Here is a 26,444-nt window from a genome sequence, read left to right as displayed (position 1 = left end):
AATGTAAATATATAGTGCTTTTATTATAATAATAATTTCATAATTCACAGTACAATTCCACTGGATGAAGGAGATTCTTTGGTGCTACTATTAAGGAAGCTAACTTGCATTCATTAAACGCAATGACGTTCAAACCAAAGGGATGCTCTAAGAGAGGAACAACAATTTCAATGTACCACCCCCGTTCCAAGCACTGAGAAAACAAAAACTCAAAAAAGTAACGCAAACGCACTGGGAGGAACGCTCTCTATTAAGAGTATACTACAATAGCTTCCACAAGCGTGCTACACGAGGTTAGTTGAAACGAGTAACGAAGAGATACCGCAGAAAAATCCGAGCCACGCAGAGTATCATACGGCAGCTCACCAGCTACCTTCATTAGACTGTTAAGAGCCAGCAACGCGTCGATAGCGTTTTCCGTGCGTACGTGCGCAAGGAACAAAGTGATAAAATAGTATAATAGAAAAAAATTTTTAATTAACTACGCTTGTAACTGGCTATTATTTATTACGGTTTTCTAAGTTAACGCGTTAATCGTGCGCACATATTGCAAAACAGTGTACTGTAACTCAAAATAGGGCCAACGGAAAAGCAAGTAGGCGTAGACGTCACGCTTAAGGCTACAGGCTAAATATCCGCAATATTGGTCCGATCCACACCGTCTCGACGCGCCCACCGTAAATACCTAACGGCAGAAAACGCGCGCGTTCGGTCGGTTGTAAAAGAGACCCTGACCAAAAATCGATTTTTCTTTAAATTGCAGCAGCACGTTGCCGCTATAAAGTGGATTTTTAGACCACATATTTCATCACCAAAGGAATATTATGAGTGGATGTTAAGCAAGTAATGAAATAATATTGAAGGTGCAAAAAGAAATGATGAAATAATTTAAAACTTATTGAGAAGAAAAAGAAATTGTGTATAAAATACCTTTGATATTTGTTAGCAAAGTTAATAGTGAAGTGATAAAATAGTAACCCATAGCAGATATTGTATAAAATTGAAAGCATATCAAACGATAAAAAGCAAAGTGAAAGAAAAATCCGATACACAAAAAAGACCCCCAACTAAACAACATTCAAACCCCATTTCACTCTCATTCATTGCTGCTTTTAGACAGCGTTCTAGTAACAAATTTGCGCTGATTTTGATTTTCAGGCAGCAAACATCCAACCACCACCCCGCGCCTTTGTGATTCGGAAGCATTTCGTCGGTGTCGTTGGCGTTAAGGCTACATTTCTACATACAAACATTGTATGATTGCTGCTCGCCCAACAGCGTCATTGCCTTCATCATCATCGAGAGCAGCAGCAGCAGTAAAAAGCAGATACCAACAAATTTGTTTTCTCAGCGCGTGTTGTGCAAAATATCCAAAGTGTGTGATGACTACAAGCAAGCACACGATATAAAAGCTGTTCAGCAGGCAAAAAAGCCAAAGCAGAGCAAAAGGTTTACTACCTACTTTGAGCTAACAAAATATAAAGTAATTAATGTTGCATAGAAATTTAATTGAAATCTAAATTAATGTGTATTCCTAATTTTTTTTTTTTTTGTGTCGTTTAGGTCCAATCTTTAATCTACATAACGCTGTGCACAACCACTCAACAAAAATTCTGTACAAACATACCTACAAACATACAAAAAAATTGTGTCAGAGAATGGAAGTGAGTGAGTCATGCTATTTTTGGCATTGTTGATAATGCTACTAGCGCTATCGTAGCACCACTTCAAGTTCACAAACCAAAATTATTGTCAAATTTCGCATTGAATAAAGCAGCAGCAAATTTGAATTTGTTTGACCGTGAGTGTTGCCTTCAACGCTGCCACTACCAAACCGAAAAAGCTAGTAAAAATAAATACCCAAACGCTTCAGAGCGCTAGACGTGCAATACACACACGTTTTTAAAATAAGCAAGAAAAAAATTTAGAAAATATACAATGCAAAAGTGGATACCATTAATATATTAAACAAGCAGCGCAAATATTTGTGTAATAAAATTCAAAACGAAAATTGTATCCTCTCAAAAGCAACACCACCCTAAAACAATCCCGTCTCAAGGCAGCGGCAACACACGACCGTTCGCAATTTTCATGGAAAAATCGATAATCGCAAGTCATACGAGCTTGTAGCTCTAATGCGCTTCCTGTCACCCACTACCGCGCGAGCGTAACTAGGCGTGGAAGGTGTTGCATACACGCGGTGCACCCGGTCAGGCTGAAAAAATATAAATTTCGAGAGAAATTCTTGTGAAAATTAGAAGATTAAAAGAAAAAATATATAAAAAACAAGTTCAGTGCATCAAAAAGATATTAATTTGCACTTGTATTTAATTAAAAAAAAAAATTGTATATTATACAAGTGATAGCGATTTAAGCATTGACTGCCACTAAAAGATACATATGCACATTAATATATAGTAAATTTGTAACGCCTTGAAATTGTGGTAAACGACCTCGATGTCCCTTAAAAAAAAGTGAACATATTTGCATACAAAATACTGAAAGTGGAGCTTAACCAAAGACAACGAACGCCCGAATTAAACAACGTTAGCAACGAAAGTCGAGAAAGTTAATAGAAAAAATTGTAAATAGATTAATGTAAAATATTAAAAAGGGAAACGGTGCTAGAAAAGCTAAAATAAATCAATTTAAATCATACAAAATTAAAAAAAAAAAATAAGTTGTTAGAAAACAAAAAAACTAAATTTTACAATATAACAAATTAAAACTGAAAAGCTGTTACAACAACAAAAACGCAAAATTAAAAAATTCAATAGAAATAAAACTTAACAAAAAAAGTTGAGATAGAACAAAAAAAATAAGATAGAAAAAAGAAATTTGAAATAGTTGCTACAAACATAATAAACAATTCAAGTAAAGTTTTGAAATTTACATTAAAATATAAATTAAATAATACGAAATTAAAACTTGTAATAATTCATGGTAGCACAACAATAATAAGAAGAAAGACGCAGCCCAAAATATCAAATTCCAAAAGGGATTCATCTTCAAAGTCAACAATTAAAGCCGCTGCTTGAATAGCAGCAACAAGCAAACAATCTTCCTCTAACAACAGCCACAACTACACAGACACAAAATGACCAAGGATAGGTTAGCCGCACTCCATGCCGCCCAATCCGATGACGAAGAGTCTGAGGAAGTGGCGGTCAATGTGGATTCACATGATTCCTATATGGATGAATTCTTTAAACAAGTCGAAGAGATACGTGGCATGATCGATCGTGTACAAGATAATGTTGAAGAAGTTAAAAAGAAACATTCAGCCATACTCTCCGCCCCCCAATCAGATGAGAAAACCAAACAAGAGCTCGAAGATTTAATGGCCGATATTAAAAAGAATGCAAATCGTGTACGTGGTAAACTAAAAAGTATCGAACAAAATATTGAACAAGAAGAACAACAAAATAAATCGTCCGCCGATTTGCGTATACGCAAAACACAACATTCAACATTATCAAGAAAATTTGTTGAAGTTATGACAGAATATAATCGTACACAAACGGATTATCGTGAACGTTGTAAAGGTAGAATACAGCGTCAATTGGAAATAACGGGACGTGCAACGACCAGCGAAGAATTAGAAGATATGTTAGAGCAAGGTAATCCTGCAGTATTTACACAAGGTATCATTATGGAAACGCAACAAGCTAAACAAACATTGGCCGATATTGAGGCACGTCACGCTGATATTATGAAATTGGAAACATCAATTAAGGAATTGCATGATATGTTTATGGATATGGCTATGTTGGTGGAGTCGCAAGGCGAGATGATCGATCGCATTGAATATCATGTGGAGCATGCTATGGACTATGTGCAGACAGCTACGCAAGATACAAAGAAGGCGTTGAAATACCAGAGTAAAGCGCGCCGAAAGAAGATTATGATCCTGTTATGTTTGACTGTGTTGGGTGTCATAGTTGCTTCATATGTTGCCTCATATTTCATGTAAATTTTTTGCAATTACATTACTTTTTATAGTATATACATAAATTTAAACATAAACACATACATGCTACACAAACACATACGTACATATACATCTATTTATTATTTATTAAATATCTACGTACATATATATAGTTACAAGAACAACAAAGTATATAGCAACAAAGTAATAACAATTATTATACATATACATATAAAAATATAGTTATTTAATAGCTCTTACATATATACATACATTAAAATATATATATCAGCAGCATGACTGTTGCATTGAAGCCACGAAAATTGAAAAAAAAACAAAAACCAATCAAAGGCGTCAAGAATTCTAGCAGCAGTGCAATTAATTTTAACTGCTGCTGGAGTACATTATTGTGAAAACGTTGATAAATCAGCAAATGTAGACGATTTTCGAAAATGTCATGCGCGGCCGTAAATGCTGCCAATTTGCAAGAAAAAAACTAACAAAAAAAAAAAAAAAAACAGTTACTTAATTAATTGATTAATAGCTAAATACAAAATGAAAAAAATATATAACAATGTATTTGCTATATTATATAAAATCTTATTGATTACTGTTATAATGCGCAGCAAAGGCAATTCAACATGAAAAATATATAAAAGTAATATAGTAAATACAATATAAAAACAGAATCTTAAAATATGCAAAAAGTGGGAAAATGAAAAGACAAAATTAACAGAAAACTGTTTTGCAATAACAAATAAAATGAAATAAAGTTATTGTATATGCAACTGGCTTGTTTATTTGTTCAAAAATAAATCTTCGGAGCATATTTTTTTGCGCGTTATAACAACAACAACAACAAGGGCATAATAAATAGAAAAAATATTATTATCGCCCAAACAATTACGGGTAACAATTTAAATCGAATCCAAGTGGCTATATACACCGAAGTAGTAGTTTGCTATAATCCCGCCAAGATCCAACATGTTTGAAGCCGAAGTAGCAAACTCAAAACTTTTCAAAAACTTTACTAATTTTTTTATAATTTTTGTATAAAGTTTCAAATTTGTATTTGTGTGTGTGTTATAAAATACGTTATAATTTTATACCTAATTTCTATAAATAAAAAAATAAAGAAGCTCTGGAAATATACATACGTATATATATATATATGATATACCCAAAACCACGTACTTCCAAAATCGTGTTATTATATCAATCAAACGTTAGTAGAGAAAAAAAGTGGAAAAATTTTGTTTTGAGTCATAAGCCACCTTTTGATAGACCGGGTCACATATGTATAATAAATATGTTTTGAGTTAAATGTCATTGAAGCAATATCATCAACAAAAAAGTCACAAGTAAAAAAAAAAACAAGTGTATAAATACTGTCCATACAGCGATTAAGTAAGAATGTCGAGAAGCTCACAAGATTTACGAGGAATTTGAGACACGAGAATATCGCGAGAAGACGAGTTCTCGATTTCTCGGGTCTCGAAAATCTCGCTTGTGTTCGAGAAGAAATCGTAAGCTCTAATTTTTACTACCATTAAATTTCCACATGGAAATCAAATACATTTCATTCAGTGTAAATTTGAATATAATTTGAATGCCAAAACACAATACTAACGAACGAAGAATCTGGTTTTTCATGGCATTTCATATTTGAGTCTCCTGCGCTTTTGCACATGGGATATGTGCGCGCATGTTCCGAGCGTAAAATAATGTTTCATCGTTTGAAAATTGTATCTTGCACGATCAGTTTATACCTACCTTTTCGTTCACTTTCGCCATCCCTGAAAACTGGAAAATTACGAGGGTGATACCGCTTCGTAGCTCCCTTCCCCACCAGAAAGAGTTACCACTGTGCTTTACGCCAATGACTGCACGATAATGGCAACAGGTCCCGGCCTGTCTTTCCAGTTTTTATTTTCACCTCGATATCTGACACTGTCACCGACCAAATACTCGGCGAACTTATTTACAACTTACACAAAGTAAATGTCGACTATATAGGAAATCTACGTCGATAGTATTACGCTACTATCTTACACCCAAAAATACTAAAAATACTGGGTGTGATGTTCGACCAGGATCTTCATTTTGGCGAGCATGCAGCCGCAATTGTACCAAGTTCAGAGCCGTAACCAAATCCTCAAATCGCTTGCCGGCAGCACTTGGGTAAAGTTAAAAAAACGCTCATAACCACTAATAAAGCCGTTTGTATGCTATGCGTTTCCAATATGGATGTCTCCAGAACATCATCTACACAGTGCGGCGAGAATACTTCCCATGAAGATGAAAAATTAAATGCCCAACAAACAGTTTATATTGAATACCCAGAAACATGGGTAACAGATATCTGATTGAAGAGGATCCGTCTACCAGGAACTTAAGAAGTCCTCTCCGTAAGCATTATGAAGAAATCCGGCACTTAAGAATTCAGTTGTATAAAGAAAAGGAGCATGAAAAGGCCCTCGGAGACATTCTCAAAAAGATGGTGGGCTACTATGCCAGATATTGCACGGTGAGCCCAAATACACGGAACTTGCAGTTGAGAAAAGCATGCTATAATAGGTTAAAACTCTTATTCAGATTCAATACCCAATATATGTTCTGTTTTTAATGTGTCCCCACATGGCAATAACCACCAACCAAGTTTTCAATTGGAATGTGGAACGCATCTAACACCCTTATTTCGCTGGTCCAACCCTGTTGAAAAAGTTGTTGCAAGTTTCCTCAGACCAGTCAAGCTCACGCTCACTCTACCCATTATATTTCGGTGGTTGCAGTTGTAAACTAGTTTCTTTCGACCCTTCACATGTTCGGGAACCACTAAGTGGAATTCGTCTTTCTTGGTTTCATGTTTCTGCCTGTAGGTAAATACGCCGTTTTATTCCGCGTGGAAAATATTGTTAGGCTTTTGAGCTTTGATGATGAATCTGAACAACTCCGTGCACTAGTAAAGGTTTGAAACTCGTTAATGTATATTGTTCCTATAAATTGTACTACTTTAATTTCATAAAATTGAAATGCACCTAAAAACCTATATATGAACGAATTATCAAGCCAAGTGTAAACACAATTAATACAAATTTTAACTAAAATAAAATTAAATGAAAAAATAAAACCATTATTTAAAAAAAAGAACGAAATAGAACTATATATTGTACTTTTCAATTTCCCTCATAATTGCTGATAAGAATATCCGGTTGCAAACAAAAGTTTAATAACAAATCCATTAAAATGTGTCTTTTCATTTTACTTGCTTTTTCAGCGTAAACTCACAAAACAAAATTTAATAGCAAATAAATATAAAACGAGACAAGCAAAATTGACGCTAAGAGCGCATTTACAAAAACACTTTTTTAAGATTAACTAATAACTTAGCTCTCCTACTTTTTTCTCACACATTTTTTATTTGAAATTGTATATTAACAATTTATATTAGTAATTTTTAATTTTATTGTATGTATCGCATTCTTCGAAATCTCACAAACATCTTATGTATTATACATACATACATACTTATATATATATAGTGTAATAATTAACATGCTATGTATTTACTTATATACATACATACATACTTATTGCATATTTCTCTAGTTAACTCTTTATATAGTATAGCAAACAAATTTATTATTGAAAACAAAACAAACAAAAATATGCTAAAAAGAAAAAAAAAAAACAAAAAAAACACAAAAGCTATTTACTTATTAAAAAATCGTATAACCTCTCAATATACATAGTAAAACTCTCTTTATATATTGGAAAACTCAATTGAAATTGAAGAATGAAAAAAGGAAATAAATTAAAAAACAAATTTAATTTCTGTTATAACTTAAAATCAAATAATTAAAATTTATTGAAGGAAAATTTATTAATAATTAAATGAAAAATTGTATTGCATGCAATTGCAACGTTAAAGTACCCATACAATGAAAATACACACACAGTTTACAGCAACAACAAACGACTAGAAACGTGAAAAAACAAGCAGTGGAAATATAAAATAACAAACAGAAAATAAAAATCACACAAAAAATCAACTGCACATTTGTAAATTACAGGAGTGCAATCGCATACACACAATAACTTACAAACATACATACAGCTGTGCGTAAAAAAATAGCAGCAAAAATTATAAAAGAACTAGCAGACCAGGCAGACGTTGTTCTGGCCTAAATTTGGTCTATCTGCATACATATTAATAAGCTCTTTCCGTCTAACTCTGCCTCCCCCCTCTTATATTTGTCTTAATCTTTTATTCACTCCTCCCTCCGTCTTTTTCGATTCATCTATCTCTATTTCGTCTCACTCTATCTCTTTCTCAGTCTCCTTCTCCTACCCTCTTTTCTCTTCTCTCAGGATCGTAAATACTAATACAGGCAAATTAATACACCAAATTTCAGGCAAATCGAATAGGACGTACATAGGTACATATATAGGTATGTGGGTATTATTAATTCATGTGTTTATTTCGGCTTCGCATGCTTATTTATCAGTTTTTCCAGGTTGATGTTACTAAATCGAATATTACAATGGAAATTACTTTAAAGTTCTCAGCAATAGCTTTCATTTGATATCCATAATACACACACATTGTACAGGTATCCGGGTCGACGTTTTGGCCTATATCTCAAGACCCTTGTCACTCAGCGATATAAAAATTACTCTGTACTAAAGCACACATCAACAGCTTTCATTTGCTATCCATATTACACACACCTTCTAGGGTTATCCGGGTCCACGTTTTGGCCTATATCTCGAGACCCTAGTCACAGCGATATAAAAATTACTCTGCACTAAAGCACATATCAACAGCTTCAATTTGATACCCATAATGTAAAAACACATCCTAGTATTACCCTGATCCACATTTTGGCCTTTATCTCGAGACCCTAGTCACCCAGGGATATGGAAATTACTCTGTACTAAAGCACTCATCAACAGCTTTCATTTGATATCCATTTTGTATAAACACATTTTAGGGGTGCCCGGGTCCACGTTTTGGCCTATATCTCGAGACCCTAGTCACCAATAGGTTTGAAAACTACACTGTACTAAAGCACTCATCAGCAGCTTGCATTTGATATCCATATTATATAAACACATTCTAGGGGTGCCCGGGTCCACGTTTTGGCCTTATATCTCGATACCTTAGTCACCAATAGGTATGAAAACTACCCTGTACTAAAGCACTCACCAACAGCTTTCATTTGATATCCAATTGTATAAAAACATTCCAGAATGCCCTGGTCCACGTTTTGGCCTATATCTCGAGACCCTAGTCAACAATAGGTATGAAAACTACCCTGTAGTAAAGCACTCAGCAACAGCTTTCATTTGATATCCATATTGTATAAACAAATTCTAGGAGTGCCCGCGTCCACGTTTTGGCCTATATCTCGAGACCCGAGTCACCCAGGGGTACGAAAAATACTCAGTATCAAAGTACTCATAAACAGATTCCATTTGATACCCATATTGTACAAACACATCCCAGGATTACCCAGGTCCACGTTTTGATCTCAAGACCCTAGCCAGAACGGGATAAAAAGTATCGTATGTCCGTTCCCTGGTTATAAGCTACCTCTCCACCAATTTTCAGCCAAATTGGTTCATCCGTTGTTGAGTTATGCGTAGTGCAACTAACACGACTTTCTTTTATATAGTATTTTTCTAAAAAAAAATCATAACTCAAGAATAGCTAAACCGATTTGGGATTTCAAAATCAACTAACCATAATCTCTCCTTCCTGTATCTTTCCTAAAAATTTCATGGCAATCTTTCTATCCGTTCTCGAGATATGGAGTGACAATCAAAATGTACACTTCTTTTTATATACATATATAGACTTGTGATTTTTTTTATTTAATGAACGCAAGAAAAACGCATTCGAAATTCATTTTCGAAAAAATTCGGGTTTTAAAAGACCAAAGTGTGGATTTCGGTAAATATTTTTCTTAAAAAAGTTTTTTTAAATCCATTGCCAATTTCGTCATTGGCCTAAAAAACTGCATACTCGAAAATTTGTCTAAAATTCTATAATAAAAATGCACTGCGGCGGTTTTCTGTTTTATGCACATAAAAATTGTATGAGAACAATCGAAATTGAATTTACTGCGTAAAATGCTAACTCGATTTCCAATTTTTGTTCTGCGTGACATTTCGGTTTGACGTTTGCATATATGTTTTACATTGTCGCAACACATACTTATTTCGGTTAGCGCAAAAAAAGTCGTATACGGTCGTGAGTTACGCAAACGCAATGCTTTTTTATTAGGTTGGTATGTTACTCAAGAGTTGTCCTAAAATTCTAAATAAAGCTTTTAAACGTTTGCCAAACTTGTCGAATTTTCGAAAATCGGTTTGAAATAAATTCAAAGCGGTTCTAAACTTGAAAAGTACCCTCCTGCATACTTAAAAAATCTCCTAAAATTCTAAATAAACATTTTTTAAACACCAGTTTTGAATTTTTTTTTTTTGAAAATGTGATTGAAAAAATTCTAAAAAATTTTAAAAGTTAAAAGTGCAAACCTGGATGCTCAGAAGTCTCCAACCAAAAATTAAAATTTTTTTTTAAAATTTTCCGGATTTGGTTTTTTTTTTAACCTTTTGAAAAAGTTCCAAATTTTTTGAAATGCTAAATTATAGAAAATTTTGTTTCTACAAGGCAGATAATCTGACAAATGCTTAAACAAATTTTGCAATGATTTAAGAATTTTGAGGCGTTTCAAACTTTTACTTTGAGTGCATCGAGAAAACAGCGTATGCAGAATTCTAACTTAAAATTTAAAAATTTTAAGAAACATTTACTACATACTCCAAAAATTTCCTAAAACCAAAAATTTTAAAATTTTTAAAGCTCGAATTTTCGATTTTTTTTTTAAACGTGTTCAAGGCAAATCCATACAAAGTGATGGCAAAGCGAATTCATCAAATTCGCCGTGCAGAAGAATGTCAAGTCAAAAGAAAAATTTCATTGATTTCGATTAACTAACATATTGTTGTACAAGGCGTTGTATGGAAAATAATCAAGAAGAAGCAATCAGGATAACAACAACTAGTACAGAAATCACCATGAAAGTGTTTGAAAAAAATCGAAAAAATTTAAATATTAAAAGTAAAAAACTGCATACTCAAGAAGTTTTCTTAAGATCTCAATAGAAGTTTGAAAACTCTTAAAAACTACCCCGGATTCTATAAAATTTTCTAATTTGTTTTGCATAGTTTTCAAAATACAATTTAACTAAGTTTTTATAGTGTATTTTTTAATTTGATGAGCTTTTATAGAATATGCGAAAATGTTCAAAAATGTTTTTGAAGCCGTTATACATTCATGTTCGTTACACAATTCATTACAGTTTTTTTATAGTCGAAAATAAGGAACGAAAATAAAAATAAAATATGTAGTTGATAAAATTTCCCATTTTTGTTGCTGCTATTTTTTAACTCGCAAGTGTACATACATAAGCATGTAATTGATAGTGAAATAGAATTACTCATTTAACAAATAACATCAAACAAGACTTGACGCCCTAAATTAGAAATTTTTTCTTTTGTGTTTTGATTTATTTTTGATTCGTTTTTTTTTTTTCTTACGTTGTACTTTCAAATTTGGTGACAGAATTATTCTTAAATTGCCTTTTTTATCTCAGTATAAATGCATACACGAACAAATACATAGTACATTAAACGAAAGCAAAAACAGAGTAACTAAGCACTTGAGTTTTCCCTCGCAACATATTGTTCAGTTTTGTTTTGCTGATTAGTTATTAAGTTATAAAAAGTAAAGATAAGATAACGCTTTCAAATGTTGGTTATTTTGAATAGTAGTTCGAGTTTTTGCAAACTAATGTCCACGTACTATTTATGGCATAATATTACTCAGCGTTCTAGCTTTTAGTATGTGCCACGAGGGCGGAGTTATTATATAACATAGGTCCTGGTATATTAAAGGGGTTTTCAGTTTTATCGTTAAACAAACTTCTGGTTTCACATAGACTCATTCAGTCTATATGCGGTTCTCACGGATCGGCCATTTCAACCTGACCTAATCTATACCTGATTTACAGAGATTATGAATTTGACAAATAGGTTAAAAAAAGTTTTTAAGTAAACTGGTTTCCATACCTTGTTGGACGGCGCCTTCCATAGTCCGGCAGTGCATGAGTTTCTAAACGTCTATGGTTTGTTCATATTGTAACGAATTCTGGGGATTTCTGATTATTTATGCACTTCTGCTAACGTTCGAATCGCTAAACTGTTGAATAAATCACTTCAATATTCAGTATTGCAAACTGGGCTTTATTTAGATTACTTTGGGAGTAGTACAATTATACTTCACAATCATACTGCACGTCGCAACTAATAGCGTGTTTAAATCAAACTGATTCGTGATTACTCTGCTTGCGCTGCTTGTATACTCTCGGTTTCCTCGTTCACCCGTTTCTCCTAAGGTGTAGTAATTTCGCGAACAGTTGTAGCTCATGCTTGGTTAGTTACCAGCTATATACATGTATATCTGTAGTCCACGCCTCTCCCATAGCCATATGTGTGTGTATTTGTGAGTAGCTACTTCGGCTGATGACTACATATTTGTGTGTGAGACGAGATATCTCTTCGTCGCCTTCTACATAGAGTGGCTGCTTTATTGTTGTTGTGCATTTATTTAGCAGCAGTTAGTGATGCAAATATTCGTCACAGTATGTAATATCCTTGCCATTCATAGCGATAGCGAATCTGGTTATGTTCGTTATTATGAGATAACGCCTTATCCTTAAGACTAATTCAACAATCGCTTTTCAAAAACCAGCTAATGTCCGCCTATAATAGAGGCCTTACTCGTAAAAAAAAGTCAAGTCTCTTTATCTTTTGACACACAGATAATCATAGCTAAATTTAGAGCTTGGAGCCTGTTTCACTTTATGCTGTGCATGTCTGAATTATTTATAGGAAACAGTGATGGGCACATCAATATTACAACATTCACATCAGTGAGAAATAATGTACTGATTGTTATTCATTTTGCGACGAGGGAAGACTCACTTTCGTGCGAAATGTATATCAAGAGTCAATATTTGTTTTTTATTTTTAAATTAAAACAGTTCGGTGGAGCAAACTTTCCTAAGTTATTGATATTGAAAGTCAAACGTACTCGTTCTTAACTTGACTTAAGTTCTCTTATCAGTCACTCATCTGAATTCTAAAGAATATATAAAAGCTTCAAAAAGGTTTAAAAAAAGTTTCAATATGGCTCCAAAAATGAGTCTTAAAAGAGTTCGAAACCACAGCAATAAAGCTTCACAAAAAGTTGCTATAAAACCTCTGAAACTTCTCACAAATGAGTTAGAAATTCATTTCATTCAAAAGAGTAACAGAATATTCTAACTTTATTGGAAACGGTGTTTTTGGGCTCTGTTTTTCTGATTCCTTTTGGTGTGTCTGCACAGACCGATTTTCTGCTCTTTAAGAGTTTCAAAAAAATATCATTCTTGAAGGTAATGCTCCGAAAAGTGAAGGTTTTACGACTGTTATCGATAACAAGCCGATAACTTGTCAATTATAGTTTTACCGATAATAAGGTAAGGAAGCTTTCAAATAGCCTCGACAATATACTGAAATGGCCACAAAATTATACAAAAATTACTCCGAAATGTCTCAAAGTATGTAGTTACGCACTAGTCCCGATATAAGAATGGTACCAAAGTATTGCCAAAATTAGTCCCTAGACAGTAGAAAATTATTCCGAAATATTTTGAAAAGATCGTCAACGAATCCCCAAAAAGACACCCATCGTTAATTCCAAAAATTGTTTGAAAATGGCAAAGATTTAGAAATAAAGATCCGAAATAGTTCTATAATTTTGTCCCAATGAAACTAAAATATTTACCCTGACTGGGCTCTCAACGAAACGTTTCCGAAATGTACAATTGTAACATTGAATTGTATTTTTGAACTCTATAGTTTTAGCGTCAACCACATTTGAAAGCGTATGCTTGATTTTAGTTGAAACCATTGTGAATTCATACAAGTGAAAAATCATTATATTCCTCCATTGCCATACCTACCTGTCAAATAATTGCTGACAGGGATAACGGCTGCCACGAATGGCCAGAGTATGGAAGAGTGGTTTGTTTTTTGCTCGTGGTTAATAAATTGAAGTGCCATTAAGTGCGCATTCGTGTTTCAAACCAACTTTTATTTTAAATATGTCTACAGAAAATTATACTAAAAATTAATATTGATTTTTAAAATCTAGTAAATAGAGAAAATATTGGCGTACCGTTTACAAATCATTTTAAAATATGTAAGTAGTGCAATGTACTAGTCGTCTTAAAAAATTTTGAAAAACACTATTGAGCAAATGATTTAAGTAATTGAACAGCGATTCAACAGGTGATTGAGGCTGTTTACTATTGTGAACGTTTTTTTGCAAATATTCGCCACAATGGTTGAATATAAACGGAAATTATGAAAATATTTTTTTGCTTGCTTAGCATAATTTTTTGTTTGTTATTTGAATTTAATATTTATTTATTTTTCAACTTAAGCTGGACTAAACTTTTTCTATTCAAGTTTGGCAGATAGTATATGTATGTAAATATGTATTATACTTACTATACTTATTTATTTATGAATGATAGACATATTGTATTCTAACACATATCCCTAATATCATTCACTTTTCATCTAATAAATACTCACATTTTGTTTTAATATAATTTTCTCTTTTTTTCTTTTCTTTTATTTTATTTATTTGCTCAACTTTTCTTTGTGCGTTGGTTCTTTTCGTAATATAAACATACATAACTACGTAATAACAAAAAAAAAAACTTAATTATTAAACAATGAAACGTAACAAAAATGAGAACACTTTCCCTTGTTATTACAATAACAAACAACACAACGCATGCCAACAACTGATTTGAACAACTATACCTATCAACAACTACAATAATAAACTCTATTTTGGATTATGTATTAACATTGCATGCCTACAAACGAACGAACAAACAAACATATATACTAATGTATTTATATGTATATTATCGTATGATTATTTTGCCTTCAAAACTTATTTAATGCTGCTGCCGCATCAACAACAACAAATTCCGCCCATTTTTATGATTTAAATAAATGCTTTTTTGTTGTGTTTTTTGTTTCTTTGTTAAAAACACAAAACGCTGCCAAAATGCTAAAAACATCACCATTTGTTTTTATTATAAATAATTTTTTATTAATAAAAAATGCATAAATAGCATGAAAAAGTAGTGTTTGCTAAAATAAGTAGTATATTTAAATTATATATCCAGTGTGCTCGTTTTAATTTGTTTCGATGAAATCATATATGCAAATTTTTCAATGAATTTGAATGCAAAAAAATATCTTCCAGAAGCTTGATATTTAAAATAAGTAGAATCTGTAAATAAATTCATATATATTTTTTTAAATAAAAAATAAATGAACAATTGAATAGGTTGTAATTGCAAATATTTTCGATCATGGGCAAAGAAGTACGCAAATCTGTTTAAGGTGTATTGCAAATTTCTACCTTCGTGAAGACCTGTAATTGGGAAAGCTGTAACTGGGAAAGCTGTAACTGGGAAAGCTTTGATCGTTTATTCGGCACAGAAGTACTCCCGAATTGTTTGTGCTTAAGGATCTAGTGCTAACGATGAAGTTCTAAAGGAGTAGGCATTTTCAACTCAGTTTTGAGAAAGCGCATTGAGAAAACATAAAGTTGTATTGAGAGAACATAAAATTATTGTGAGAAAGATAATCGGAAAAATATAAATTACCCATAATGGAAGGTAAAGCAATTTTAAGAACATACAAGGTATTGATGCGGAATTCCTTCTTTCAAAATCTATACGCAAAATTTAATCATTACAAGTTCAACTTTTCTTTCGGTATGATTTCGATTCAATAACTTTTTCAAAAGTTTTTTGCATCTGACACCTTGTTTGATTTTAATTTGTCGCCAACATAATCAAAATAAACAAGCTAGGGAGAATCCCTTAACTTAAACAAGTACACGGCGAAATGTGCCCGAAAAAAATTCTGGAGTTGTCTCAAAATTATCCCAAAAAAAAAATCTCCAAGTTATCCCGACATTGTTCCAAATTGATTCTTAAAATGATTCTTAAGTCATCACGAAACGGATGGTCCAAGAATAAATGATACAGCTTCATCCCCTTCAAAATATTATCGCAGCCATATATTATATAAAATACATATTTACCGCAAACTCATGATGGATCATATATGGCCCGAATACCTAACGTAGGTTAAACATTTACGTTTGTCCATTACTGTGTTGAAAAGTGTATAGAATTTTGTTCGCCACGATGAGGTATTTGCCAGAAAAAAATTTCTAAATTACCAATTCCTTAACCGCTAACTTTTCGGGTACCGGGGTGCGAATCTGAGTAAACGACATAGACATGCTATTGTAGAAGTCAGGCGCACGTTATATCATTTTTCCCAATTGCATATATTTCATATGTGCGACACGAAAGTGTGGAATACTTTATGGCGTACATGAGCGCTCAGTTCAGGGTTTTTAGGATAAATGTCGCTCGGTTCGAACGAAAATGTTCAATCAGCCGATGACCTTGCTTAGCTCGGTATTAAAGTTATTGCGTGGTGCCACGCCCATATTTCAAATTTTTTGGAATTCATGTTTTGCGTCATAAAAGCAGTCCACATACCAAATTTCAACTGCTTGGCGGGACTCGTTTTTGAATTTTCCAATTTATTTTCCATTTTTAAAAATTTTCGATATCGAAAAAGTGGGCGTGGTCATGAGCGTCCGATTTCGCTCATTTTCAATATGAATCTATTCTGGGTCCAGATAAGCCCGTATACCGAATTGGGTGAAGATATCTCAATATTTGCTCAAGTTATCGTATTAACGGGCGGACAGACGGATTGACAGAGATGGCTTAATCAATATTTTTTTCGATACTGATGATTTTTATGCATGGAGATCTATACCTCGATTCCTTTATACCTGTACAACCAACCGTTATCCGCTCAAAGTTATAATGCCCTGTGTACAACTACAGCTGGGTATAATAAAACAGTCCAGCTCTTTTGGGTATTTTGTTCCGGATAAAGACGATCAACTTTTTATTATTACAAACAATTAATGTCACATACATATACATATGAAACTTAGCAACAAGTAGTGTGGCAAAAATATTTTCGCTTCACTTGTCCTACACGGAGCTTAACTACTTCCATGGCCATTTTTCATGACTATGATGGCAGTGTTCGCATGAATGACTTTGAGGAGTTCAAACGGCAATGTAGAGAAACCGCTTCTAAGCGATCGCGCGTTCAATGTTAGTTGATCAGCTTCTCACTTCATAACCTTGTTGTTTACTAGATTCGTGTGCTCTTATCTTATACCTTATCACGCTAGGTTATGGAATGATGAGAGCCTCGCCTGCTTTTAGTATGTGTATGATACATTTATAAATGCAACAGGTTTCTCTTCAGTTAGGTGCGGTTGACAATTGACTTGCGGAAGCTTTGTATTGCGCTTATCAACCCCTTGAATCCCATATAATTAGTCGTCGGATTTATATGTATATCTTTCCAGGGCCGGATTAACCCTCAACGGGACCCTAGGCAACCATCAATTTGGGGGCCCTTTTATCACGTCCGTTCCCTTCTTTTTTCGATTAAAAAATACAAACATATCTTTCATAAAAATTTTATTGCCACAATGTGATAATATCAATAAAATTATTATGTACATTTTAAACATGTCGTTTTCTACATTTGTTTTCGGCAAATTCATCAATTATATCATCAATATCGATTTTGTTCAATAAATCTGACTCAATGCAAACTATACGTAACATCTCGAGTCGCTCTTGTCGCGTTGTAGCTCTTTCAGCAGCTTTGATTCTTTTTAATTGCGAGAAGGATCGTTCGGCAGAACAATTTGTGATCATTAATGTAAAAAAATCCGAAGAACTATTTCTGTGTTAGGAAATACATGGGCTAATTGATCTTGCATTAGAATCTTGTACAAATGACTATGAGTTTTTTGTGCATCAGTGTATCTGGAGTTCACGTAACTTTGGAATTGTTTCATTTCAATGAAAAATTCTTCCAAATCTCTAGTATAAAAAATAACTAAGTTATTTATAGCTTCGTGGAGGACTCCATCCCTTAAAGACAAGTTGATGAAACTTCCATATACTTTCACTGTGGAGATTGTCGATGATTTCGGGAAACCTTTTGTCCTAAAATCATCGCGAGGCGAAAATTCTACTTCTGGAACATTTCCGTCAATACGTTGCTTTTTCCTACGACGAGTACGTTTTACGATTTCTGTATAACCTACACCAGGTAATAATTGTTTTGTTTTTTCCTCGAAATCATTGAACTCTTCACGGAATGAAGCTAAACTCTCTTCTAACGATCCGTACAAAAAAGCACACGTTTGCAAATCTGCTTTTTCACTTTGCAATGAATTACTCACTGAACGCATAGCAGTCAAAATAGAGTTGGAGGCTTCTACACCCTCTGTTCCAAAAATAAACGAAATTTTTCAAAATAAAAACAATCAGTGTACATTTTGAGATAATTCTTTTTTATTATTCAATATACTCTCCTTTAACTTCGATACACTTCTTTGCAGCTAATACAATTTGTCAAATGAGTCGGAAATGTCCTTTTTAGGAACCTTGTCTAGTTCGTCGGTCGTCGCATTTTGAATGTCAATTGAGTTTTATTTATTTGAGTAAAACTTATTTTCAATTCTGATTATATTTTTCTTTCACTCTTTAGAATTTTACGTTTTTAAGACAATTTTAGAAGTCTTTTTCTTTTTTTGGGGCCAGGCCTATTCTGCCTTCTTGTTAATCTGGCCCTGTATCTTGCACTTTCGACTAATGAAATTAATGAGTAAGGTTTTGAGGCGATTTTGATTTTCCAAGCAAATTAAGAGATATCAAACCAAACGTGGAGCTTGTTTTTATAATATGATCCTCAAGCGTGGTAGTAGCAACTATTTAAATACTATGTGTAAGGTTAGAGAAATTATGTATAAGAGAACTAATGGCACGCTAAGTTCTCTAATTTTCTTCTAATAGGTATGTAACTCCTTTCGCCGTAGGAGAATTGATTATGTACTATATTGGGCAGTAGAGGATAGAGGATGGTGTAAGGTTCCTATAGTTGTGAAGAACAACATTTTATCTTTGTTTTAGAAGACTTTCTCAGTTTTCATAGTGGTTTCAGTTAGATAGAGGTTTTCAGTTTGGTCGTTGATCAAACTTCTGGTAACACTATGGACTCATTCAGCCTATGTGAGGCCGGCTAGTTTAACCTAACCTAACCTTCCTCAGTTTTATACATTTTTTTTCGAGAGTACAAAATTCATCACTGGGTATATATTGATCGGTTATAATCATACTTTTTACAACTTTTTTTGTTTCGATTTGAACGCATGTGTAAGCTTAAATTGAAATTGTCTGCTATTCTCTTTTAAACGAATCATTAACATATTTCACATGATGAATGCATTGAGCATAAAAGTAAATACAAAGCACGCAAACACGAACTCCCTTACTACGTTTTGTTCTTTTTCTCATATTTTGTTTTTGTTGCACATTTCATCGGGCGTGTCACCGATACAAATCACAAATGGATGAACTATTGAATGCACGCCCGTTGCATTGAGAACGGAAATGCTAAACATATTTCAAACACCTATGTACCTCTCACTCAAATGTTAATGCAAGTAACAAAAATGAAACAAATTTAACAAGAAAAAAGTTACAACTAAGCGCACTAAATAAAAAAAAAAACAAAGCACACCTGAGTTAAGCTATAAGCAGAGCACGTTTATTTTTTTCACACTGCAAGTAAATGCAAGAGAGCACCACTGCATAACTAACAGAGAGCAAAAACAAAAAATAGCAACAAGGTCAACACCACTGCAACCAATATACACCAATCAAGCTGCATCTATGAGAAAGCAATGCAAAAAGCAACAACAGCAACTAATTAACAACTGCACTGAAAGTTTTTTTTCCTCACATATTTGTTATTTGAACAAAAACAACAACAAAAAGCCGCCGCAACTAACAAACTCACGCCACTTTTATGCACGAAAAATAAATTAAAAAATTAAATACTACAAATAAAAGCGCGTCGAAGCATGTGTACAAATGCCGAGTATGCAATAACAACAACAATATTATGTATGCAGCAGCACCACATACTACGTATTTGTTGCATGAAATCAATGAAGCTGCTAAAATCAATGCGCGATCATCAACGCCACACACAAATGAAATAAATGATTTGATAAAATTTGAGAGCGATCTACCAACAGCAAAGCAACAAGCAATAATTAAACCAATAACATCCAAGCCAAGCAAACTTGCCAACTGCAACAAACATGCTAATAGCCACAACAACAACATGCAAACACAACAACAACTTGTGAACATACAACAAATAGCCTGCTAGGCTGCCGCTGATTTTGAGATCCAACCTTATATTGTTGTTGGTAAGTAATGAATGAAAAGAAATCAAAATAAAAAATAAGCAAATTCAAAAATTGAGAAAATTATGCAAAATAAATTAAAATTAAAAATTATTATTACTATTAAAAATTATATAAAAAAAATCGCATTGGGAGCTTAAAAAAAACACCCTGCAAAATTAACTACTAACAACAAAGCAAAATTCTGTGTAAAAAAATTTAACTTTTTTTTGTTAATTTGTTAAAAGCCTTGGAACAAACGTTTTTTCCCTTTTGCGTGCAGCAGCAAAAAAGAATGAAAATTACTTATAATTTATTTAATTTATTGTTAGTAATATAAACATACATACGTACACACGTGGACAGATAAATGTTAGCAACATATCGCTCATTTACTTCAATAGTGTCAGAACTCAAAAACATGAATTTTGAGTTAATAACATATAAACGTACCCAATAACATGATCTATGTTGTATAAAAAAATCTTTCTGATCCGTTAAAAATTTACCACGTGCTATACAAATGAAAATATGCCTTTATATGCGCAACATATGGCAGTTAGAATCTTTGATTGGCTATCCTGGAAAATTGTGTTTTTTGAGTTATGACACTATTGAAGTAAATGAGCGATATGTGTGTTTATTTAAAGTATTTTAATTAAAAACCGAAGTCAGCACAATGTATGCGCATTTTTTTTTTTTTTTTATTAACAAAGTTAAATTGAGCCCAAAATGTCTGAAAGAATATTTGTACAAAATGGCGTATGAGTAGTAGTTTTTTTTTTTTTACAGAGAACGGAAATTCGCTACAAACTAATGGCAAAGAGTTTTTATTTGTTAAGAGCCGTCACTCGATACTTTGACAAATTACTCGATGTTTTCCCAAGGTAGTCGTTGGTTTTTTGTTGTCAGAAATCAGATATATTTATAAAAGTGCCTTCTATACATTTTCATGGCGTATTTATGTTTATTTTAATGATTGCATTAAATTATGGAATTAGTTCTCTTTCCAAAAATCGCAATTATGCAAATTGACTACACCGCATAAATATATGTATAGGATGCAGTTGAAGAAAACTATCCAAAATTTCTTGGAGAAAACATTCGGCATAAATTAGTTACTTTGTTGTTGCCAAAGTATCAAGTGATGGCTCTTAACAAATAAAAACTCTTTGCTAATGGTGTTTTCTTTTCTAAAAATCGTCCTGCTGGTTCTTCTCAGCCCTATCTTGAGCTTGCGTGTTCTTTTCACCAAATATTTTCCACAACAAATAGAGCCATTTTGCATAACGACAGGTGGCCTACGTCAAATGTTAGAATTAAAGAGTGCAACATTAGTGTAAAATTTTTACCAAAAAAGAAAACGCCAGAAAAGTTCAAAATGTTCCGTACTGAAAATATGTTTTTTTTTTAAGACCGGTAAAATCAACCGAAATACAGGTCAATTTAACCAAAATTTCTGTCAATTTTTATCCATCGCAACAAGATGTTGAATCAACTGCGCACAAATCGTTGATTCGTAATTAACCGTTTTAGTAGTCAAATGAACAAAAAAAGTTGTTGCGACAGCTTTGTATAAAAGTACCTATGTTGCCATATAAATAAATAAATGTAAGGCGCGATAACATCCGAAGAGATTTTAGGTCGAACTTCTTTTCCAATTTGCGTCGTGCTCCTTTTTAATTTTTCACACAAATTGGCGGGACACGACCTTCTTGTTTTATGCCGACTCCGAACGGCACCTGCAAGGCAGATGAGTTTTCACTGAGACCATTTCATGGCAGAAATACACTCGTGCTTGCCGAACACTGCCGAGGGGCGACTCCGCTTGGAAATTTTGTTAATTTAAGAGCGGCAATTTTTCTTCTATTGAAATGACTAAACTAATTTGTTCGCTTGACAAAGAACTCGGTCCAATTAACCATAAATCGATCAATTTCACCGAATCTCCGTTAAGTCAGGAACAACAGAACCAATTTGTTGATTTTACTAGCACCATTTCTTTCAGTGTAGAATAGATTCAACAGTCTATGCAAGGCGAATCCATACAAGGTGATAGCAAAGCGAATTCAATCCAAATCGTCGGTCAGCAGAAAGTGAAGACAAAAGAAAATTAGCATTGACTTTGATTAACTGACATATTGTACCAAGGCGTTGTAGGAAACATTCAGCTGATAAGATAACAACACCTAAACTTACGGTCAAAAAAAAAAAGCCGACGAAAATTCTTTCCGTCTTACAGTATTTCTACGTTCACTTCAGCTACGCAAAGAACGTTTGTAGTTCTTTTGGTCAATATTATTAATACCTCAGCTCATTTGGTGAAATGTTAATACAAAAAAGTTAGTAAGTCCCTAGCAGTTTTCGTAAAAACAACGATATTTAATAAAAGTAATATTGTTATCCTGCAGAAAGTAATTTACATAAATGTCTACAAACCGCAAATGACCCGAAATATGAATATCGAATGCGATGTACATTGCAATTAATCATCCTTTAGGAGATTGTGGATGAAATATATATAGAATCGGAGACTTTATCCGGTCATTTTGAAAGCGGATGACCGCGAAAGGCAACTGAACGCGTTGATAGGGATATCATCAAGATAGCTCTTCTGAACAAATTTAAAACTACTACAGAAATTGCCATTGAGTTTAAGGATAGTATCGGTTCAGACCCTTTTTCTACTCTCCTTTATACCCTTACGGCTACAGTTGGACATGTCATCTTTGTACCCCTACGGGTTATGTTGGACAGATCCTCTTTGTACCCCAGCGGGGACTGTCGGACAAGTCCAAGGGTACGCTTACACAGCCACCGATTTTGATCGACCGATGCCGGTCGCAATCGTCTGATAAAAATAAACACATGTATTTAGATGAGCGTGTTTACATTTCAACCGATCATCGAATTGTTATCGGCCGTTGTCGTTTTTCCCTGCCAAAATATTGGCGCATATTCTATTTTATCGCCCGATTCTGTTTGTTAAATTGTGTGCATTTACTGTGATAAATTAATTAATTGTTTGCAAAACAGGCACCCTTTATGGGATGAGCACATAAAAGCATATAAACCTGCGTATATTTGAGCTGCCGGCCGATAATCGTTTGCAATTTTTCGGTTTATCGGTGGCTGTGTAAGCGTACCCCTACAAATACTACAATAGTGGATCTTATGGTTCCAGTACTTGGTTCGTTATAGGGTGCCGCATTTTTCTTACATAGTTAGTTTCAATACCTTTTATTTTTTTATTTCAGTCATGTTTTGCTGATTTTTTAGTATTTATTATAATTGGCAATATAAATATCAAACTTAATAATCCCAATTATGCCCAAAAGGGATGTAGACAATCCAGATCAATCAACTCTTTAGGGATTAAACGCACGATTTTTATTCAAGAATAATTACAGGAAAATTAGATGAGCTTGAGTGAGTTCTGACATCGCTTGCGCTAAGCGATAACACCAATTACCGAAAAAAATTTCATTTCATTTCATTACACTGCCGTCCAAAGGCAGTCAGTCAAGTTTACTTACTGCTTTTTAAAAATTTTGGTGCCAATATATTCCCAGCACCAATTTACTCATTAACTTAAATATTTATCATTAAAAGTTTAAAGGTTCAAAGTTAAAGATAAAACAAGATTTAAAATTAGTTTTATATGTACTATATTTAAATTTCCTAACCAAAAAACAGTAAATAAAACTAAATTTCACTGTAAGAATGATATCAAATCATAAAAGCAGTGTAAGTCAAACTCCTCTATGTAAAAGGAATAAAAAGCAGTAAATTTCATTTCAGAATTATGTACCAGAAGCACATGATTAAGGTTCTTCATAAAGTCATTTAATGGGACATATTCATTAATTTTTGTTGTGTACCAAATAAAATTGTTTATTTCATTAAAAAAACGTCAAACTGGCATTTTCTATTTCTCTGATTTCACTTTTTAAACTTTACTGCTTTTTTACTATGGATGGCAGTACAGGCATTTTCAAAAACGGAGCAAATACACTCACTTAATATGATGGTAACATTTATCTGACCACTACTGTAGCTAGAAAAGAAACATATGGTGCAAAATTGAAATTAGTTGAGGACGTGAAAAGTTAATTTATTCATTTCTGTTGTTTTAACCATATAAATTTGAAAAAATGTAATTAAAAAAAACAAGCAAAAAAACTGTGTTAACTGTAAAGTCAATTACCTACACGACCTACGTATGTATTTGGTTTTTTGTTTTTTTCCTTTTGTCACAGTTCATAGAGGAAGAGGACTCGTGCGTTTTCAAAAAGTTTACGACCAACGACTCATACTGAACATTTAAAAAAAAATTTATTAAGCTTATAAACAAATTAGTGAATATTTAAAATATTTATTATCTGTTAGATTAGTACTGCTATTATTATGTACATAAGTACTTGTGATGTGATGTTTATGCATAGGGGTATAACGTGTGTATTTATTCAAATAACGTCTGCAATATTCGTAAATGCAAATAATTTTGAAATATTTTTAAGATTTTTGATAATTTTTATGATGTTTCGCCTTTTTTATAATTTTCAATAATATTTGTTTATTATTTTTTAAGCATAAATTTTAAAAATAATTATTTTTCGCTAATTATTACACCATCTATTAGATACAACAAAACATTATTACACTTAAGTACTTACTTATACATACTACATATATACATATATATAGCGAAATACATACGAATAATATAACAAAAATATGCTAATTTGATATTAAATTAATTAATTAATTTTTTGTAAATTTGATAATAAAAAAAACACAATTCAAAAGAAAAAACAAACAAATTTGTATGAAAACAAATTTAAATTAAAATTTTAGTGCATACATACATACATACATTATGTAGTAGTTTAGTATGTGGTGTTACCTAATTGATAACAAACAAAAATTGATTAAAACTTAAAAAAAAAACGAAAACAAATTATAAGCAATATAAGCTGCATATGTAAATGTAAAATTCCATATTTCTTAATTAAAATGTAATTAATTAATTAATTATTATGCAATGATTTAGAAAATTAATTAAACAAAACAAAAACAAAAAAATAATAATAATAGTAATCGATTTCAAATAAAAGTTTGCCTTAGGTCATTTGTTAAGTAAAAAAATAAAAATATCTATTGGCATTTTTTATTTCAAAACCGAAATTTGCAGTTTGTATGTGCGTTGATGTTTTCCAAAGAAACTTTTTTGAATCGGCCACTTCTTTTGAGATTTGCGTAGGTGATTAGATTTTTGGAATGGTTTTTCGTACGAGCTTCTTCACTTGAATTCCCATTGAAATCTTCACTAAAGCCCAGAAGTATTTTAATTTGGTCGAGGCCTTGTTTGATAGCTGCAAAATACAATTTGAAAACAACAGAAATTCTTAATTTTTTTTGTTTTTAATACAAATGCGTTTATAGAAATTGCAGCATAAATTATTCTTAAATTTTATCTTTTATTTTCTTACGTTCTTTTTACCGAAAACTATGTAAAGGAATTTCGAAAAATTCGACAAGTTTTTAAAAATCTTCAGTTATTTCCGTTAACTTAATAAATTTGAATGTATTGCATAACGAAAACTATATAAACGAATTTCGAAAAAGTTTTTGAAAATGTTCGAAAATTCGAGAAGTTTTTAAAAATTTTCAGTTTTTTATTTTTGTTAATTTTTAAAACTTGAATGTATTGCACAACGAAAATATGTAAACGAAAATGTTCGAAAACTAGAGAGGTTTTTAAAACTTCAGTTTTGTTTCGAATTTCGAAAATGTTCGAAAATTAGAGGTTTTTAAAATCTTCAGCTGTTTTGTTTTCGTTAATTTTAAAACTAATGTATTGCATAACGAAAACTATGTAAACGAATTTCGAAAAAGTTCGAAAATTAGAGAAGTTTTTAAAAGTCTTCAGTTTTTTTATTTTCATTAATTTAAAAAACTTGAATGTATGTAAAACTATGTAAATGAATTTCG

The 26,444-nt window shown here is 32.6% G+C and overlaps 2 protein-coding genes across 6 annotated transcripts in view; both read left to right on the top strand.

The window, feature by feature from the left end:
* eIF4EHP (eukaryotic translation initiation factor 4E homologous protein) overlaps positions 1–26,444 on the top strand; it is a 354,760-nt gene that overhangs the window by 12,920 nt on the left and 315,396 nt on the right. The window lies entirely within an intron of this gene.
* Positions 1–26,444, top strand: part of Syx1A (Syntaxin 1A) — a 334,751-nt gene that overhangs the window by 454 nt on the left and 307,853 nt on the right. For 2 of the 5 annotated variants that reach the window (XR_010949050.1, XR_010949049.1), the window contains exons 2-4: positions 51–1,483; positions 1,564–3,969; positions 15,199–20,474. Coding sequence is in view for 2 of the 5 variants with exons in the window: in XM_067762199.1 (XP_067618300.1) it covers positions 3,098–3,969; positions 15,199–15,211 (885 nt within the window). In the remaining 3 variants the exon portion in view is untranslated. Of the gene's footprint in view, positions 1–50; positions 1,484–1,563; positions 3,970–15,198; positions 25,605–26,444 lie in introns of those variants that run through there. The other 3 variants (XR_010949048.1, XM_067762199.1, XM_067762198.1) reach the window with 3 other exon arrangements.

Source organism: Eurosta solidaginis, chromosome 1, assembly GCF_040869045.1.
Source record: "Eurosta solidaginis isolate ZX-2024a chromosome 1, ASM4086904v1, whole genome shotgun sequence".
NCBI classification, from domain to species: Eukaryota; Metazoa; Arthropoda; class Insecta; order Diptera; family Tephritidae; genus Eurosta; species Eurosta solidaginis.
The sequence above is the reverse complement of the archived record's forward strand: the minus strand, read 5'-3'. Positions and strand labels throughout refer to the sequence as shown.